Source organism: Podarcis melisellensis (assembly GCF_964234715.1).
Source record: "Podarcis melisellensis genome assembly, chromosome: 6".
Classification (NCBI taxonomy): domain Eukaryota; kingdom Metazoa; phylum Chordata; class Lepidosauria; order Squamata; family Lacertidae; genus Podarcis; species Podarcis melisellensis.
The window spans coordinates 23,415,138-23,433,865 of record NC_138538.1 but is presented as its reverse complement, the minus strand read 5'-3'; the positions used below and the strand labels follow the sequence as shown (position 1 = coordinate 23,433,865).

Sequence of the window (18,728 nt, the reverse complement as noted above, 5' to 3'; positions counted from 1 at the left end):
CGATGACAAACCTAGACAGCATCTTAAAAAGCAGAGACATCATCTTGCCAACAAAGGTCTGTATAATTAAAGCCATAGTTTTCCCAGTAGTGATGTATGGAAGTGAGAGCTGGACCATAAAGAAGGCTGATCGCCGAAGAATTGATGCTTTTGAATTATGGAGCTGGAGGAGACTCTTGAGAGTCCCATGAACTGCAAGAAGATCAAACCTATCCATTCTTAAGGAAATCAGCCCTGAGTGCTCACTGGAAGGACAGATCCTGAAGTTGAGGCTCCTGTACTTTGGCCACCTCATGAGAAGAGAAGACTCCCTGGAAAAGACCCTGATGTTGGGAAAGATGGAGGGCACAAGGAGAAGGGGACGACAGAGGATGCAATGGTTGGACAGTGTTCTCAAAGCTACAAACATGAGTTTGACCAAACTGTGGGAGGCAGTGGAAGATAGGAGGGCCTGGCATGCTCTGGTCCATGGGGTCACGAAGAGTCGGACACGACTAAACAGCAACATGATTTGAACAGAAATGCCTCACCACAGTGAGGAAGACAACTTGTGCGTCAGCTCTGTATAGTATACACACTATACTTTTGAAGCATTTTGCTTGCTCCTGCCCACCAAATAATCTTGGGAACTGTAGTTTGTTAAGGGCATTGGGGATTGCAACTCTGTTAGGTGTACACTGCAGTTCCCAGGAGGGGTGTGTGTGTGTGCTTTCAATGTACAGTGTGTGTACAGCTGTGTGGTGGATGGGCAACTTCAAGGCATCTGTTCTCCATTCTTAGGGTTAAACCAGGGTTGGACTGGACAGCCCTTCAAACAGAAGACTGTCTTCTGACAGCCATTCAGCTAGAGAAGTGGCCTACGCAAAGTAGGACACACAACCCACCAAATCTCAACCCCTAATATTAGAGGAAAAGGTCTCTAGGGTAGAGGACATGGCTTCTAAGCACGTTTGAATCATCGTTTCTTCCATTACAGAAACCAAACATCACTCTTTACATTCTTCTTTCCCTCCCTGCTTCAAAGAGTACTCTTAGGCCACTTTTATAATAATCACTGTTTCTCTCCCAGAACAGTATCCTTTCCACTAGCCGCTCAACCCGAGGTGTTTCTACTCAACTGAGTGTACCCATAGAGTTATATACTTGACTGAAAGTCAACTCAGTCCAATACCTCTGCTTCCGACAGTGGCCAGCTGGATGCTTCTGGAAAGGTCACAAGGCAGGCCTAAAGGCGAAAACTGTCTTCTAGGGTTGTCCCCCAACAAGTGACATTCAGGAGTATACAACCCCTGAAGCTTGAAGTTCTGTTGAAGGAACAATGTTGAAGGTTCTCCCCCCTCCCTGTTTTCTCTTTACAACGACCTTGTGAGGTAAATTGGTTTTTGTAGTATTTGTGTTTTTTCTTTGGAGACCAGAGGCTGGCCAGGCAGGGCACAGAAGGGCTCCTCTTGTGGGGCTGTTTCCCTTGGTCCCCCATCCCACCACAGCAGTTAGCAGGGGACCCGACAAAGGAACTTCCTGGGCCGTGGAGAGGCCTCATACGCAGCCTCTGCACATCCCAGGAGGCTCCTCCGCCAGGGCTTTACTTGTCTTAAACCGTATTACTTGTGTTGTGTTGTAATCTACCTCAGGACCTTAGGGTGAAGGGGAGGTATGTATTATTGATATTACTTCACCATAACATCCTAGGGCAGGCTGCTCTATAAAAATACAATACAGTCGTACCTGGGATCCTGAACGCCTTGGTACTCGGACATTTTGGTTCCGAACGCCACAAACCCGAAAGTGAGTGTTTCGGTTTGCGAATGTTCTTTGGAACCTGAACATCCGATGAGGCTTCAGCGGCTTGCAGGAGCTTCCTGCAGCCAATTAGAAGTCGTGCTTTGGTTTCCAAACATTTTGGAAGTTGAACGGACTCCCGGAACGGATTCTGTTCGACATCCAAGGTATGATCATATTAAAATCTGTTAAGAAGATTTCCAATCAGAAGAATTGATTTTAACTGTATGTCGCTTTTGAGATCTTTCCGCCCAAGCTTTCCCTGACTCACAAGAATGGACCCTGTGGCACATGTTTGAATTTCCGTTTCAGTTGCTTTTCTATCGCTGTGTTACTGGTTTTGGGTTTTTGTCTCAAGGCCCTATTGTGTGTTTTCTGCACCAGTGGTTCCCAATTGGTGGCCTGCGGACCCCAGTGGGCCTGTGGCGCCATTCACATAACAAAAGCTACCATAGAGATACCAAAATTTTCCAAAGTTGGGGGTCTGCAGCACTTGGCTTATTGGGAACCAATACTTCTAGACCATACTCAACAGCTTTTATTTGGGAAATTAAGTATACAGTATTGAAAGAAGCAGCAGCTGAGATCGGGTGCCTGACCTAACACCGTCTGGGAAACGTCAGGGCTAAGCAGGCATTTGAACCCGGGTCTCGCCAGTCCAACACTGGAGCCACCACAACGCAGTAGCCATTGATCCGAATTCCACAGCGGGGTGGCGTGTGTGTCTGCCTCTGTTCCATCTTCTTCTGCCTGTCCCAACTGCAGCCTTCCACCACGCAAGCGGCGACAATCCCGACGCCCGACCCCACCGCGTCCTTTTCCTGCTTCTTCTCTTAGGCGCCGTCACGTGTTCGGGAAGAAGGCGAAAAAATAACAAACCAACCAACCCGCCACCTGGACGCGAGTCGACCCGAGACTCGCAGGCCGCAAAAAGGGCCCTGCATTGCGAAGCCCGGCGCCTCCCATCTTCCTTCCAGCGCGACCACTCCTCTCCTGGGCTCCCTTTTGATTTGGGGTGGGGGCGCGCCAAGACAAGACCCAACAGAAACGTGCCACTGCCTCACTTGTGCTGGGATGAAAAAGCCACCCGCCACCCCCAAAGTCTCCTGATCTCTCTGCCCCCCCCCTTCACATGCAAAGGCAAGGAGGAAAAACTGGATTAAGGAAATCTTCGCTTCTCGCTGGGCCCTGCGGACTAGTCCTGCCTGCTGACTTTGGGGAGAGGATCTGGAGACGAGGGCGTCCGAATCCAACCCTGAGCCTCCTCCTCCCTTGTTATAATGTGCAAAGAAAGGAAGGTGGGGGTGGTAGGACCGGGGGGGCGGTATGCGAAAAAGAAAATCCTGCTACAACGCCCCCCCCCTCACTCCGACCTTGCATACGTTGCTGCAAAGCACGACACAAGAGAGTCATTTAAGAATGTGCAATGGACTCCGATTACTGGAGGTTTTCCTCCCCCCGCTACTTCCAGCCATTACTTGCTGAGCTCTAGGGAGATCTTTATCAGCCTGTCTCTGATCGATTCCGAGAGAGAGAGATCTGCCTGCAGAGTCGAGGCAGCGCCAAAGGGGGCTGGCAGAGGAGGAGGAGGAAGAGGGAAGGGGGGCGGGGATAAGAGGGGCAGTCGCAGGGGGAGGGAGCCAGGCTGCGGGGGTTGCCAGAGCCCTCGTCTCCGCCCCCGATCGCAGCCAGCCCTTTCTAGCCCCCGGCCAGCCTTGCTTGCGCTTGGGGAAGACCGACTTGGAGTTAGATTTTTATGCATATTTGTTTTCTCTTACCTCCCGCGCCGCCGCCGCCACCACCGTACTATCCGGCCCGATTGCCTTTTTGCTCGCTTTCGTTTTAAAAGACTCGAGAAGACGCGGAGGGGGTGTGGGCAAAACCCCCGAAAGGAACGAAGAAAAGAAAGCAAGCAGAGGGAAAATGGTGCATGATCGCGAAGGGGAGAGGGGCGATTTTCTCTCGTTTTGGGGGATCGAAGAGCTGCTGGTTCCCAAGCGGGCGCCCACCGACCGGGGCTAAGGAGTTCGCCTCTTCCCTCCCGTTCGCATTATAAACACTGGTCGGTGGTGGCATCCTGGCTCCTTCCCTGGAGGAACGGCTTCCCAAGATTTGAAATTCGTTGCTTCTCGGTTGGAAAAGGCTCGGAGGATGTTGGTGTGGAGTTGAAAAAATAAATAAATCCACAACCCGGTTCCCCCCTTTCCACGCTTTTGCTTCCAGCTTTGGTGTAGGAGAAGCGTTTGAACTCCTTCTTTTGTTTGGGAAGTTTTCTGCCCCCTTTCTCCCCCTTCATTCGCCCAGCGTTTGCTGAACCCGAGGGGGGGCGAGAGAAAGAGAGAAGAAAAAGGACTCGGGAAGCCACCATGGCGTCTGTTTTTACCAATGGACCCTGCAACCCAAGCGAAGCCGAAGTGGTTCACCTCTCCAGGAGCTTGGAAGTGGGCACCGTGATGACTTTGTTTTACTCCAAAAAGTCCCAAAGGCCAGAAAGGAAAACGTTCCAGGTGAAGCTGGAGACCAGGCAGATCATTTGGAGCAGGGGATCGGACAAAATCGAAGGCGCAAGTAAGTTGCCTGGCGTATGAAAACACACACACACACACACACACACATTTTAGGGAGCAGCGTCTGAATGGAATGTGATGTGCATTTTCATCCATTTCTTTGACGCTTTATAGTACTTCGAGGGTTGAGGCTGCAGTCCTGGAGGGGAAAAAAAAACTGGGGAAGAAGCTCCATTTGCCACAACTGGACTTACTTGCAAGTAAATTACTTGCAAGGCGTAGCTCCTGCTTGAATGAACTCTCCCTCTAATGTAGGGGATGCAGCTGATGCTCTTAATAAATTAACAGATGCATGCATATTAATCCACCCCTGCCCTCATGTAATGCTTTCTTGGTTTTGCAAATCCACAAATGTTTAGCACACTAATGGGCTTTTGAAAAAGATGGGGGAGGGGGAAATCCCAATCTGGTCACCTGGGGAAATCTTTACTCACTATGGCGATGACTGGCTAGTGGTGATTTACGTGCCTAATTTTTGTAAGAGTCATTTGTTCTAGGGCAGCGACGGTGAACCTGCGACCTTGTTGTCGGACTCCAACTCCCATCAGCCCCAGCCAGCATAGTCAATAGTCAGGGATGATGGGAGTTGCAGTCCAACAACATCATTCATTCATTCATTCATCTGGGGCCCCAACAGCTGGAGGGTCACAGCTTCCCCATCCTGGTCCTAGAATAACGTAGGCTTGGGTTATTTTATGAGTTGCTTTGTGCAAGAACCGTCCCAGAGCAACTTGCTCCATGTTGGCTTATACAAAGAAAAATCCAACAACATTTACAGTGGTAATATATATTAAAAGTGACTGCCTTAAAAAGAAAAGAAAAAATCCTTCCCATTCACCAATGCCCATGAAAATAGCAGCAAGAACCACGACAATGTTAGCACCCAAAAACCTGGTAGAACAAAAATGCCTTTGACTGAGGATGTAAATGTTGCTGAGTTTTCCTGAGGTGACCATTCCATAAGGGAAGTCAGCCACTGAAAAGGCCCTGTCTCTCTTCTCCCAGAGAATGACCTCAGGTAACTATTTCGGGGCTCATTATTGCAGAAACAGCCGTCAGTGAGCTTTTGGGGTCCCAATGATAATGATAATAATAATAATAATAATAATAATTTATTTATACCCCATTCATCTGGCTGGGTTTCCCCAGACACTCTGGGTGGCTTCCAACAAAAAATAATAATAATGAATACTAATAATTTATTATTTACACCCCGCCCATCTGGCTAAGTTTCCCCAGCCACTCTGGGCGGCTTCCAATCAAGTGTTAAAAACAATAGTCCTTCAGATATTAAAAGCTTCCCTAAACAGGGTTGCCTTCGGATGTCTTCTGAAAGTCCCAAGCCATGAAAAACTTTATATGTCAAAACCAGCACTTTAAATTGGACTTGGGAGCGATTCAGCAACCAGTGCAGCCACACCATAATGGGTGTGATCTATTCCGAGTGCCTATTCATAATCCGGCTGCTGAATTCTGCTGTGTTCTTCCTCTGGCACAAAGGTTACTGGCCGATCTTGGGCCAGTAAGTATATCTCAGCCCAGTTTATCCCATGGGATTATTCTGAGGATATGAAAATACTTATCTTCCTACAACACATAATTTATGGCATTCCCTGCTCCACAATGCGGAGATGTTTGTGGGCTTAACTTTGTAGGAGACTAGGAGTCTCATGCCCAGTGGAATTGTAAAACACAGGGGGGGAAATCAGTTTAGAAATCAGTGGTAAATCCAGGGGAGATTTGAATGGTTCTGTCTGCCATCTTGATTTTTAAAAGCACCCAATTGTATCCCAAACATGGACAATATCCTGCTCCTTGATCTCAGGAACCATCATGCAAAATTTCTTAAGAGGTGTCCAAATGCATAGAGAACAGCCTTTCTACAATATACTGTAAAGTAGACAAACTCATGGTTTAACAGTGGTGGTTATCTATAATGGGTAAATAGAACCTCCGGGTTCAGGGGCAGTGAATGCTGAATACCACATCAGGATCACATAACCTTGGTCCTTAAAGATCCATACTTCATACCGCCAAGCCTTATTCAAGATTCTGACGTACAAAGTCCTGAATGGTTAGAACTGAGTTATCTGAAGGAGTGCCTCCCTGTCTGTATTGTCCTGGCTGTGATCTTAAGAGCTGCTGCTTGTCATAGCATTGTCAAGTGAAATCTTTGGGACAGAGCCTTCTTGGTGATGGCACCCTCGTGATGGAACATCCTTCTTGATGTATAGCTGCCACCAACTTTAGTTATTTTTCAGCACTATCTGAAAACTTTTCTGTCAAGTCTTTGGGGACGTAATCCTCTAAAGCAGTGGTTCTCAACCTGTGGGTCCCCAGTTGTTGTTGGACTACAACTCCCATCATCCTTGAGCTCTGGCCTTGCTAGCTAGGCCAAGATGGGAGTTGTAGTTCAACAACATCTAGGGACCTACAGGTTGAGAAAGGCTGCTCTAAAGGTTCTGGTGTGTTCTGAGTGGAGGAGGTGAACGTCGCGTGGTCTGAACTGTGCAATATTGCTTCTGTTTTAATGCCTTCACTTTCATGAAGTGCTGTATTTTTATGGTTGCCATTCACCCAGAGATCACTTGGTGATAAAGGGCAGGATATAAATTTTACAAATAAATTAAATACGTAAATGGTGATGGGTGGTTATTATCTTCATACCCTGCTTGTTGACTTTTGAGAAAGATCTGGTTAACTACACTGAAAAACAGGAAGATGGGTGAGACCTTTAGTCAGATTCAGCAGGGTACTTGTATGATAGAAGAAATGTAGGGGTGTGTATGTCTTTGTAAGGGGGGAATCAATTATGCTTTCCTGATGATTAATAAATAGATAAGGCCCTAGTCATACATTTGTAAGGTGCCGTTATTTAACTGGTCCAACCATTGCTGTTGTAAAAGGTAATGCAGGTGTTTAGGTTTTACCGAAAGCAAGCTTACTCGGCCTGATGGTGAATTTTGTATCACCCTCAAGGGGTAGTACAAGTGTTTGGCATGCATATAATTCCAATATCCCCTTAGCTCAAACTATGGTGCACAGATTTGTATAGATACTTGCCAATGCAAGAATAACTTTTTTAAAAAATGCATTCTGTTGTAAGCATTCCCCTCCTTCCTGATGACATAAGTAGTCATGATCACCTAACCATTCCACAGTTTTCCCACTTGCCCTGTTGATACATCAGAGCTGCAAGAGGAAAAGATATTTCCTGTTTTTCTCAAGTGATTGATTTTATATATATATTCACAAGTTTGAATATTCACAAGTTTGAATATTCTCTTGAAAGTTTTTTTATAATTATTTTTTGGGGGGAGATTCTAAAATTTAAATTGTAACACCTTTTTTTTAAAAAAGTAAAGGGGAAAGTACAGCTTTTGAAGCTTCTGAAAGCTTTCAGTGCAAGTTCGAACTGCGTAATTCCTGCAGGCAGGGAACAGTTAATTGTCTGGTTCTCTGTGGTGAGTAATATTTGTATCCAGGTGACAAGACAAGGAAGATTTTGTAAAATGGAAGGTATTTTTTCTGCAGTGACTGCACGATAAATGAGTAAGGTATGCACAAGTAGATTGGCTAGTATAAAGTTCACCACACCAGAAACTTTTTTTGGATTTATTTTCAAGGCTAAGTTCCTCTGTCAGATACACTGTCTGTATATTTTCCAACTTAATTCATAGATCTTCCTCAGTGAACTTCCATTCATTGTTAGGTGCTTAAAGACTGCAGTATCCCATGTAATACAAATATTATTTTCTGTGAACCTGCCTTTTTTATCAGTACCTTCTGCTGCCATGTGCTGTGGAATGTAGAGAGAGAGTTGACAACTCTTCAGTCTAATTTGTTTCCCATTTGTCCCTGCAGGGAGGTCCTTCATACATGAAATGTGGAGGTCTGTGGTTCTTGAATCTCATGCCAGATAAAATCTAGGTAGTGAGCAACTGAGATAGCAACACACTCTTTTCCGCCTTTCCTTGAGCTAGATACAGTATCACTCAGCAAAAGGTCTTGTTGCACCTTCAAGACAGATAGATACATTGTGGCATAACATTTATTTATTGCAGTGTGTGTAAAAAGACAGTGAAATGTAAGAATACAGTTTATGACATTTCATGCTTTTGGACCTCACTGTTTACACCCCTTCCTCCTTTGTACTTGTGCATGTTTGTTTGAGTGAGTGAGAGAGATTAAATATATATATATATACATAATCTTCACCAATTAAAGACAACAGTTCATGCATCTGAGTCAGTGGGCTCTGCCACAATAAATTTGCTGATTTTTAAAGTGCTTTTTTTCCTCTTGCTCTTTTTTTGTTTCTGAAGTAGACTATCACAGCTACCCCTCCTGGAAATGACAAAATAAGAAATGCTAATCTCTAGAGATTAACTATTAGTCACCAATTTATCAGCCTTGCAAGAAAATGTTTTTTTCCCTCTGCAGGATGGTGGATTGATTAGCTGTAATCCTTTTGTAAACCCTGTGAGTTGGGCCTTTAATCATACTAATTTAATATCTCTATCCAAGCTTCATGTGCATTAATTTGGGGGTGGGGGTAGGGAGCAGGTAACAGGCCAGATTTCCAGAGGAAGAGATTTAAAAGGGGATGTGTCCTTTGCGCCTCTTCACTATTGTCATTGAGGGTTTTTTGCAGGCTTCAGTGTGGGGAGTAATTTTCCTTCTTTGCAGCATTGAGCTGTGATTGATGGGGTCCTATTTCTCTTTCTCATAGTTGTTTTGCTTTCAATTCCATGAGCGGATGGGGAAGAGGTGAGATGACCATGAAATGGTTGGTTTAGCATTATTTCCGAATCCAGGACCATGGTTTGTTTTGCCCTAACCACTGTGATCACTAGCTGTTTTGAAGCCACAGCTTGCTGTTGTCTTAGTGACCATAATTTTTTGGGTGGAACAAACCCTGTGTTCAGACATAACTAGTTACTTCTGATCCACACACCCCCACTTGTGGAAGGGGGAAAGGAAGTACAGTGGTACCTCGGTTTACAGACGCTTCAGGTTACAGACGCTTCAGGTTATAGACTCCGCTAGCCCAGAAATAGTACCTCGGGTTAAGAACTTTGCTTCAGGATGAGAACAGAAATTGCGTGCCAGTGTTACGGTGGCAGCAGGAAGCCCCATTAGCTAAAGTGGTACCTCAGGTTAAGAATAGGTTCAGGTTCAGAATGGACCTCCAGAACGAATTAAGTTCTTAACCCGAGGTACCACTGTTTGTGGTCTGTATGCACCAGGATGCAGACCATGCAAAGTATGGTTTAATGAACAATGTTTTCTGGCTTAATGTGTGAATGTGGCCAAAAAAACTTGAATAAAGGCCAAGAAGCATTGCTATCCACCTATCCAATGGTTGTCTTTAGCATTTTGTCACAGGGAACTTTTCAAGATGTGTGTCAGATTAATGATTTCCCTTGCAAAGAATTGCTTGAGGAATGTCCGTGAGGTTGGCCCATAGGTCTGCAACTTTCTGGAGTAAGGGGAGGTCTTCTAAAGGAGGAAACTGTGAACTGTGGTTTCGAGGCTAGTTTATATGTGAATGTATTAACTGATTCCAGTGGAAAGCACTATGATTGAAATGATAAGAATGGTTCCCCCACCTTGCCAGTGGTTGCATCTGGGATGGCTGCTCATTCACACAAATTGCCACTCAACAGGAGACAGTGCTGTCCACCAACCTGGATGGCTTTGAAAGAGGATTGGACAAATTCATGGAGGAGAAGCCTATCAGGGGCCAATAGCCATGATAGCTCTACTCTGCCTGCACAGCCAGAAGCAATAATGCTTCTGAATACCAGTTCCTGAAAGCCACAAAGGGAGAGAATGCTCTTGTACTCTGGTCCTGCTTGCAGGTTTCCTATAGGCATGTGGTGGGCCACCATGGAAGAGAACAGGATGATGGACTAGCTGTGCCATTGGTGTGATCCTGCCATCCCCTACTTATGTTCTTAAGCACCACTCCTCTTACGTAGCATGCCAGTCAGTAATGCAGGGCATGTGTGTGTGTGTGTTTGTTTCAAGCATCGCAACCTGATCCTCACCTGCCTGTAGCTTCCATGTATTTGAAAGGAAAAGGCCAGATTGGAAACATTTCCATTGCCTTTTCTGGTGTGGTAGATGGGTGTGCTTGATGTAACACCTAGAAAAGGAAGAATACTAAAATTAGTAAATGATGACTGATGCTAGTATACTTTGTGCTCGGGTACTTGAACTTGGGAACAGCCGTTCTTGTGAGTTGAGGTCCTATCTTCACTTGTTCTGCTTTTCGCAGTGATTTAATAAAGTAGGCCTTCTTCCAAGATGGCCCTAGAATGCATTGATATGAATATCAGTGGCTGAATGTAAGAATGAGCTTTGTATTATCAGAGGCATTAAGGAATACTGTGTGTTCTGTCTTGTGCTTAAGCTGAATACTTTCGTTATTGAAAGGCTGTTTGTCTAGTCCAGGGGTTGGCAGACTAAGGCCTGGGGGCCGGATGCAGCCCCCCAGGCTCACAATTCCGGCCTGCACTGTGAAGGCAGAAGCCGCGACTCCTGGCGATGGTGACGGGAGGAAGAAGCTGAGTGGCGGCGACTCTGCCAATCAAACGCCGCACCTGGTTTACCTCAGCACAGCATGGGGACGTCTCTGCCAATCAGAATCTGTGCCTGGTTTGATTGGCAGAGCCACTGCCGCTCAGCCTGTTCCTCCCACTGCCACTGTCCTGGAGCTCCTGTGGGCCACAGAGCAGAGTGGACAAGCTCGCTCTGCCTACCCACTTCACAAGAAGCAGCCGCAGCAGTGGTGGCGGTGGTGGCAATCCCTGGGGGAGTAAGCGCAGCACCTTCTTTATGCGGGGAGGAAGCATGTTTCGTGCCACCGCTGCCAGCCCTTTGACGAGTGAGGCAGGCAGCAAACTGAAAAGGCAGCTGGAGCTGGGGTGTGTGTGTGTGGGGGGGAGGACTATTCGCCTCCCCCCAGTGTGCATAGAAATTCATTTTTTAAATATATGGAGAGAGGGGGAGAGAGAGGGAGGGAGAGAGTCCGGCCCTCCACAAGGTCCAAGGGACAGTGGACTGGCCCTCTGTGGAAAAAGTTTGCTGACCCCTGGTCTAGTCTTTTTGTTTTCAAGCCGTACTATCCAGTGCTCTGGATTCTGTCTGAGGAGTGAAAGCTAATCCATGGGATCCAGTGCTTGATCTATTCTCTCTTTCTACTCATCCAGCATATCCTATCCCTTCTTTTCAGGGCTTCCATTGCTGAAGGGCATCAAACTGCTCTGCTTGTGTGATGACACTATAATAGGAAATACATTAAACTACTGCAATGAATAAAGCTCTTTTATCCCCAATGACTTCAGGGATACATTGTGGGCGATAGCAGTCCAAGGGCCAGTGCAGCTGTATCTGTTTTGATACCCCACAAGGTATTGTTCTCCTTCCCCTCATAGTTGAGGGAAGAGGCCTGCAGAGTATTCATGATGCTTCATTAAATATATCATTAAAAGCAGTGCTGTGGCCTGTTTGGCTGCAGAACTGCCCCACATTAATGATAAACATCCATCACAGGTCTATATGTGCTGTGCTTACTCTTAAGACAACCTTTTGTAGGGCTACTCCATGCAAGATGCCCAGCCAAGCACTTAGCTGAAAAAAGGATCCATAGGAGCAGAAAGCAAGTGAGAGGGTCTTCTCTTTAATAAATCAATTGCCACTTTCCTGTGCAACTGGCTGCAGAATCCATATCTCTGATAACAGTGCATCTCACTTGCTTGATTGCTGGATCATTTTGAGCCATTCTCTGCTCTGCTGGGCCCTTCATCACTATAGCAACAGACTGGAAGTAGCACCACTTATTTTAAAATAGAAGTATTATTTTTCCACACTATTCGTGTGCGTAGCTGGGCCAGTTTGTCCCTGCATTTGCTCTTAGTCGCTGGTTGTGTTGATTGCATTGGAAGATTGTGGAGACCTTTGGTCCTGTCCTTTACAGAATATGCTAGGCTTCCATTTTCAGTAGTTCATCTAAACAGGGGTGGTTAACCTGTGTTCATCCAGACGCTACTGAACTACAACTCCCATGATCCCCCACAATTGGGTATGCTGGCCTGAGTTCAGCTGCACCAGGAGGGCTACAGGCTTCCCATTGCTGAGCTAAAGTTATCTTCCATTTGTATCTTCTGTGATGTAAAATAGCATGGCTGAATTGAGATGATGGATTGGGTATGAGTGGCAGGTATGTACGCTCCCTCCTCCCCTTCTGCTGTATGTCAAGGGAGGAGATTAAGCAATTCTGCTTCTAATTTGCAACAAGATACCTTTTTGTCTGTATGTGGTAAACCATGGTTTGCATCAACCATAGTTTGTCCTCAAAGCAAGATACAACTGTGGAGAAGAGAAAGAAGGTAGCATGTTATCCTGAAGCTCACTGTTGTTTGTTCTTGGGCCTCCAAACCATGGTTTGGATAATTGTCTAAACATGACCATTCCCTTTCTTCACTCCCAGAGCAAAAACGTCTTTCTGCTTGCGAGAATTGAGTGGGTGATGGAAGAAGTCTCAGAGTGCTTGTATCGTGGGAAACCGGGTGAATTATGCAAGCCTCCAGCTGAGTCTGTACAAAAGAAAGCCAGCGCAAAAGTTAAAATGAAGCAGTTATGAATCCTGGAGTGACCAAATAATCTTAGCCATAAAACGCTGCTGTAGGCAGCTGTGGGTCCTGACTGCCAGATGAGTGGTCTCAAGTTGCTCTTCTCCAAACGCTGTGGAAACCTCTTAAGAAAGCAGAAACTTTCTTCTTTGTGAGACTGGCTGAAACCTCTTAGCAGATGTTCAGTAATCAGTTACAGGTCAAATAAAATCTGCATTAGGAAAGTTGCTTTTAAGTGTCCTTACATATTTTAAAAACAGAGGTGTTTTTGATTTGTTTTGTTTTTCAGCATCTGAGTCTAAGGCAGCGTTTAAAATGCTGCTTAGTATTGAGTGTCATCTGAGTCCTCCTCCCTTTTCTGGATGCTGCTAATATAGTTCCTGTAAGAATATTTCTACTTTTTAATGCAAGGTGGTGCTGTGGGTTAAACCACAGAGCCTAGGGCTTTGCTGATTAGAAGGTTGGTGGTTCGAATCCCCACGAGCTCCCATTGCTCAGTCCCTGCTCCTGCCAACCTAGGAGTTCGAAAGCATGTCAAAGTGCAAGTAGATGAATAGGTATCTCTGGCGGGAAGGTAAACAGCGATTCCATGTGCTGCTCTGGTTTGCCAGAAGCGGCTTAGTCATGCTGGCCACATGACTCAGAAGCTGTACGCCGGCTTCCTCAGCCAGTAAAGCGAGATGAGCGCCGCAACCCCAGAGTCATCTGCGAGTGGACCTAACGGTCGGGGTCCCTTTATCCTTTACCTAGAGAACCTTTTCAGGAAGTCTTCCAGGGGTTTGCAAGCTCAAGGTGGGTGGGACCAGAGGCAAAGTGACTCTTAGCTTTATGCTACAGATGTTTCTATGCCCACTCTCCATCCTCCATCTGAACAAGCAAGAAGAATGATCATAGTTCAAGAATATACAAAAGTACTTAAGGAGGGTTTGGAGCAAGGCCAATGAGAGGTGTGGCCAGGAAGGGTGTCCAAGGGTCAGACAGAGAGATCTCAAGGGATGCATTCAGCTCCTAGGGTTAAGGTTCCCAATGCCTGCTCAACACAGACTCCTAACACAAAATGATGCCAGTAATTTAATCAATTTTCTTGGGTTTTCTGTTGACCATATTTCCTTTGGTTAATGCATCTGAAGAAAGACTATAGCTGAAAAGAGCAGAAATGGCAAACTAACTCAAAAAATGATAAGGTGCTCCCCCCCCAAATGACCCAGTCACAATACCTTTGTTAGATTCTTGGGTTTTTTTGTTTGTTTTTTAATCACATCAAGTAATTTCCCCATCCATTGTCCCATTTCTGAACTCCTTCAACCTGGAGGTTGCTTTCAGTGGTCTGAAGGAGCATAGTTTGTGTATTTCACTGAAGAAGAAGAAGATAGCAAAGCTTGTTCCCAATATGGTTGCATTTGCAATGTGTCAGGATTTGGTACAACCACACCCACACTACTAAATAACGGGTGCAATTTGATTGAAAATGTCCAATTCCAGGCCTTTCAAGAGGTTGTTAGATGAGTGTTAAGATTTCTTGGACATGTTCATAACATGCCTGTTCTTGTGGCTTAGATTATTATTGAATCTTACTCCACATTGAGCTTTGGGAAAGCAGCGTAAAATGCACTGAACAGTTCTTTACCTGTAAGTTTTGGAAAGTCAATTGTTTTCCACACATTTTGGCACCTCTTAAGATACCTTACACAAAGTTTGCGTGGTGGTTTCTGACATCAAAGAGCAGGTTTTCATCTGCACTCGTATTTAGTTGGTTGCCATTTTGAATCAAGATATTGAAATGAATCTTTCAAAACTTTTAACTACAGATTTCAAACTTGCACTAATCTTTTTTGAATTCTGGAAGAATGCCAGGTAAAAGACTTATAGTCTCCTTTAAATTTGTGAAGTGGGTTGCAGCATAGTTCTTCCTTAGAAGAAGACTCTTGTTCTCTGTGGGATGCCGAGGTTGTGAAATTGTGACTAACAGAATAACCCTTTCAAATCTGACTCTGTGCCAGTGGACAATATTACTTCTTTACTAACCTTACAGTCCAATCCCTTGCTGACTCAGAAGTCAGCCCTGCTGATCAGCACAAGGCTTCTTCTCAAATTAAAATTCTGTGAAGAAGATTGCAAGATTTGTGACTTGGTGTCCCATAATTTCTTCCCAGCTCTCCCTGTTACTAATATGTATGAAGAAGTATGAAAATGTGTATATGTTCCTCATAAGACCAACTAAGAGTCATGTGTTCTCTCTGGGAAATGGCCATGTCTGTTGGTTACATAAATGTAGGCGTAAATAGTATCTCTGTCTAATATGGAAAGTGGTCAGATACTGGAGAGGAAGAGAGGAGGTGGGTTCTATCTCAGTTGGAAGATACAGGCTGAAGGCAGCTGCTGGGATGGATTTTTTTCCTGTTTACATACTGGGAGAGGTGCCAAATGGTGATGGAAAGCCAAAAAACTGCTTTACCATTGCCTCTGTGTGTACGCGCATACACATTTGTATGTGATTTGTTTGTTTTTTTCTTTATCTTTTGGAGAGCATGTGCCTATCAGAAAGAGAGCTGAGGATTTTTGGAATCTCAAAAGCTGCAGTGCTTCTGTATTTTTTTGATGTGTACTTATTATTTTTTGTCTTCCCCCACCCCCCTGCCCAGCCAACCACTGATACGATGCTTAACAGAGCAGCTTTCCTTTTGATAAATTGCTCTTCACCTGTTGGTCCAGAGCAAGCCACTTTGCTGTCCCTCTGTGGGATTCCTGCGTGCACTTTCTGCTGCCAGCGGACTTGTGGGGATTGGTAATTACAGTGCTCAAATCCCACAACCACCTCTTTCAATTGTGGCATATGCACACACTCTTTTTTAAACACACACACTATGATGATGGAAATCATCTTACAGACATAATGACTGGAAGTGTTAGGATTAATGTTGCTTCATCTGCAACTGAAAATTGCTCACTCTGTCCTCTCACTGGCATTTGGGTGGGGGCACTAGCAGCGAGATACAAGAGAGATTAACAACAGTGAAAACTATGCAGTAGTGCATAGGATCTGATGCCATGGTGGTAGGGGAAGCAGACAGCTCATTGGACCTGGCCTATTCTTGTCCCTTTGGACCATTGGCATTGACATAACAATGGTTCAACCCATTCTCTGCTCTGCTGTGGCAATGCTTTGCAGTGGAACAATGCTCTGGGGTTTTTTTTCTTTTTCTAAAGGGAGTGGAAAAGGAAGAGATTTTTAGTTGCAACTGGGACAGATCTTCCCACTTACCAGTGTGTAGGACATTGTTGTTTCTGAATATCTGCATATCCCGCTTTTTGAACCGAAGCTTCAGCGAAACTGCCAATAGCATTAAAACCAGAGACATAAGAGTAAAACATAATACACAGACAACAAATTAAGCAACAGGGACAGTGAACAAAACCTGCAGTTACAAAGAACTCAGTAAAACAGCCAGGGAAGCCTTCTACAAACCAGAGCACCCAAATGGCCTCTGAAAAACAACACTGCCTTCACCTGGCACTGGAAGGCTAGCAGGAAAAAAGGAGAATGAAATTGTCTCTCCCCCCCCCCCAGTATTTTCAAGAAACCAAAGAAGGTCCTTGAGGAAGGTCTTCAGCAGGTTGCTTCTTATGGAAGGGGTTGGTCTTTTAGCAGAGATAGTGCCAGAGAATCAAGAGGCTGTGTACTAGCAACATACCGTATGTACTTGAGTATAAGCTGACCTGAATATAAGCTTAGGCACCTACTTTTAGCATAAAAAACTGGGAAAACTTATTGACTTGACTACAAGCTGGTTCACCACACCACAAACCTGGTGATGGTGGCAACGGTGGCGGAGGAAGAACAAGCAGCCCAAAAGGGCTCCTTTCGGGCCGCTCGTCCCTCCGCCGCCGCCGCCACCCACCTCACTCTTGTATAAGCCGAGGGGGGCTTTTTCAGCATTAAAAAATGTGCTGAAAAAGTCGGCTTATACTCGAGTACATACGGTAAGCTTTGGAGAAGCCATAAAACAAGGGTAGCCAGTGTTGTGCCTTACAGATGTTAGACTGCAACTCCCATCAGCCTCAGCTAGCATGGCCAGTGGCCAGGGATCATAGGAGTTGCAGTCCAACAACATCTAGAAGGCACCACATACAGTGGTACCTCTGGTTACGTACTTAATTCGTTCCGGAGGTCCGTTCTTAACCTGAAACTGTTCTTAACCTGAAGCACCACTTTAGCTAATGGGGCCTCCCGCTGCTGCCGTGCCACCGGAGCACAATTTCTGTTCTCATCCTGAAGCAAAGTGCTTAACCCGAGATACTATTTCTGGGTTAGCGGAGTCTGTAACCTGAAGCGTATGTAACCTGAAGTGTATGTAACCCAAGGTACCACTGTATATATTTACCTCTGCCCTACCTTTTCTAAGCCTTACTAGTGCATGGATTTTATAATATTCAATGTATTCCAGCCTCAGTTCAGCCAGTCTTTTATATGTAGGTCTTGCCCACCTCAGTCCAAACTGTAGTGATTAAATTGCTAAGTAATTCCTGATGGTCTCACGGGATTGTAGCATTGGTATATTACAGAATACTTTTTACTGGTGCCCAAGGTAAGGCATCAGAGGTGATTCTTCGAATGATGCCAGCAATCTCTATTTCTGCATTAAGCTTGGATCTTTGCACATCCATCCATTTAAAAGTCATCTGCCCCAGGGAGGTACATTGGTAACATATCTGCCGTTGTCCCTTTTGGCTTGGTGCCACATAGTTGCTAAGGAAGAAGGAGATATTGGAAAGCGGTTGGTTTGCAACTCAAGTCTACTGTGAATCCACACGGTGGAGTAACTGGTGACGAAAAGACTGGTGGATTTGATTTAAATCACTAGTCAGTAAGACTTGATTTAAATCATTTTTTTTAACAGACTCATTCTTGCTGGCATAATCTTAATCTTTACAACCAGAGGAAGGTTATATTTTTGGAATAATACATTTTCAGAGTAGTTTTTACAGTTATATCAAAAATTACTGATTTGGTTATACTCTTAGAAATACATAGACAGATAATTATGAAATCATTGTGAGGTTTAATAAGTTAACTGTTTATATTTGGACAACTTTTCTGCTGTACTTTATTGGAAGGAGAATAATGATAATTTCCTTAATAACAATTTAAACAATTTATTTAACTAAAGCAATAACATTATAGCATATGTATCCATGTTTGTTAACTGATATGGTTAAACGTTTTGTGGTTTTTGTTGTTGTTTTTTTTAAAAAAACTTAGACTGAGTTTTAGCCCACATGAAAAACTTAAAACAAATCCTTATTTCCTGATGAATAGCCTTTGGACTATAATGTAACTTACCTGGGAATAATAAGCATTGGCCTACCTTACAAGTTGGTTTGTTTGGAAGGGGCCATAGCTCCAGTGATCCTCAGGCAAAAGGATGTCATCTGTTTTAACAAATTGTGCCAGGAGGGGTCATAATGACACACTTGCCTGATAAAACCATGAAACTGAACTTAGATCAGCCTGTAGTTTTCCAAGGGGGGGGGGAGAGATCTGAGGTCAGGAAGGTGATCCTAAAGCAAAAGAAGACACGGAATGGGGAGGGAAGTGCAGGACCATCCCGGAAGCCTCAAACAATGCTTTGAATTATTTTTCGCTGACATTGAGATATTGTGCCCATTTTCACCTCTGTCCTGTTTGGACGCAGACCACACTAAGAGCCCGCCCGAGTACTGTGAACATGCCAGTTTAATTATG

At 44.8% G+C, this 18,728-nt stretch overlaps 1 protein-coding gene across 2 annotated transcripts in view; it reads left to right on the top strand.

Moving 5' to 3' along the window:
* Positions 1 to 3,428: 3,428 nt before the first annotated feature.
* PLCG1 (phospholipase C gamma 1) overlaps positions 3,429 to 18,728 on the top strand; it is a 97,966-nt gene continuing 82,666 nt past the window's right edge. For both annotated transcript variants that reach the window (XM_081916651.1, XM_081916650.1), the window contains exon 1: positions 3,429 to 4,347. In XM_081916651.1, coding sequence (XP_081772777.1) covers positions 4,146 to 4,347 — 202 coding nt within the window. In that variant the 5' untranslated portion in view covers positions 3,429 to 4,145. The remainder of the gene's footprint in view (positions 4,348 to 18,728) is intronic.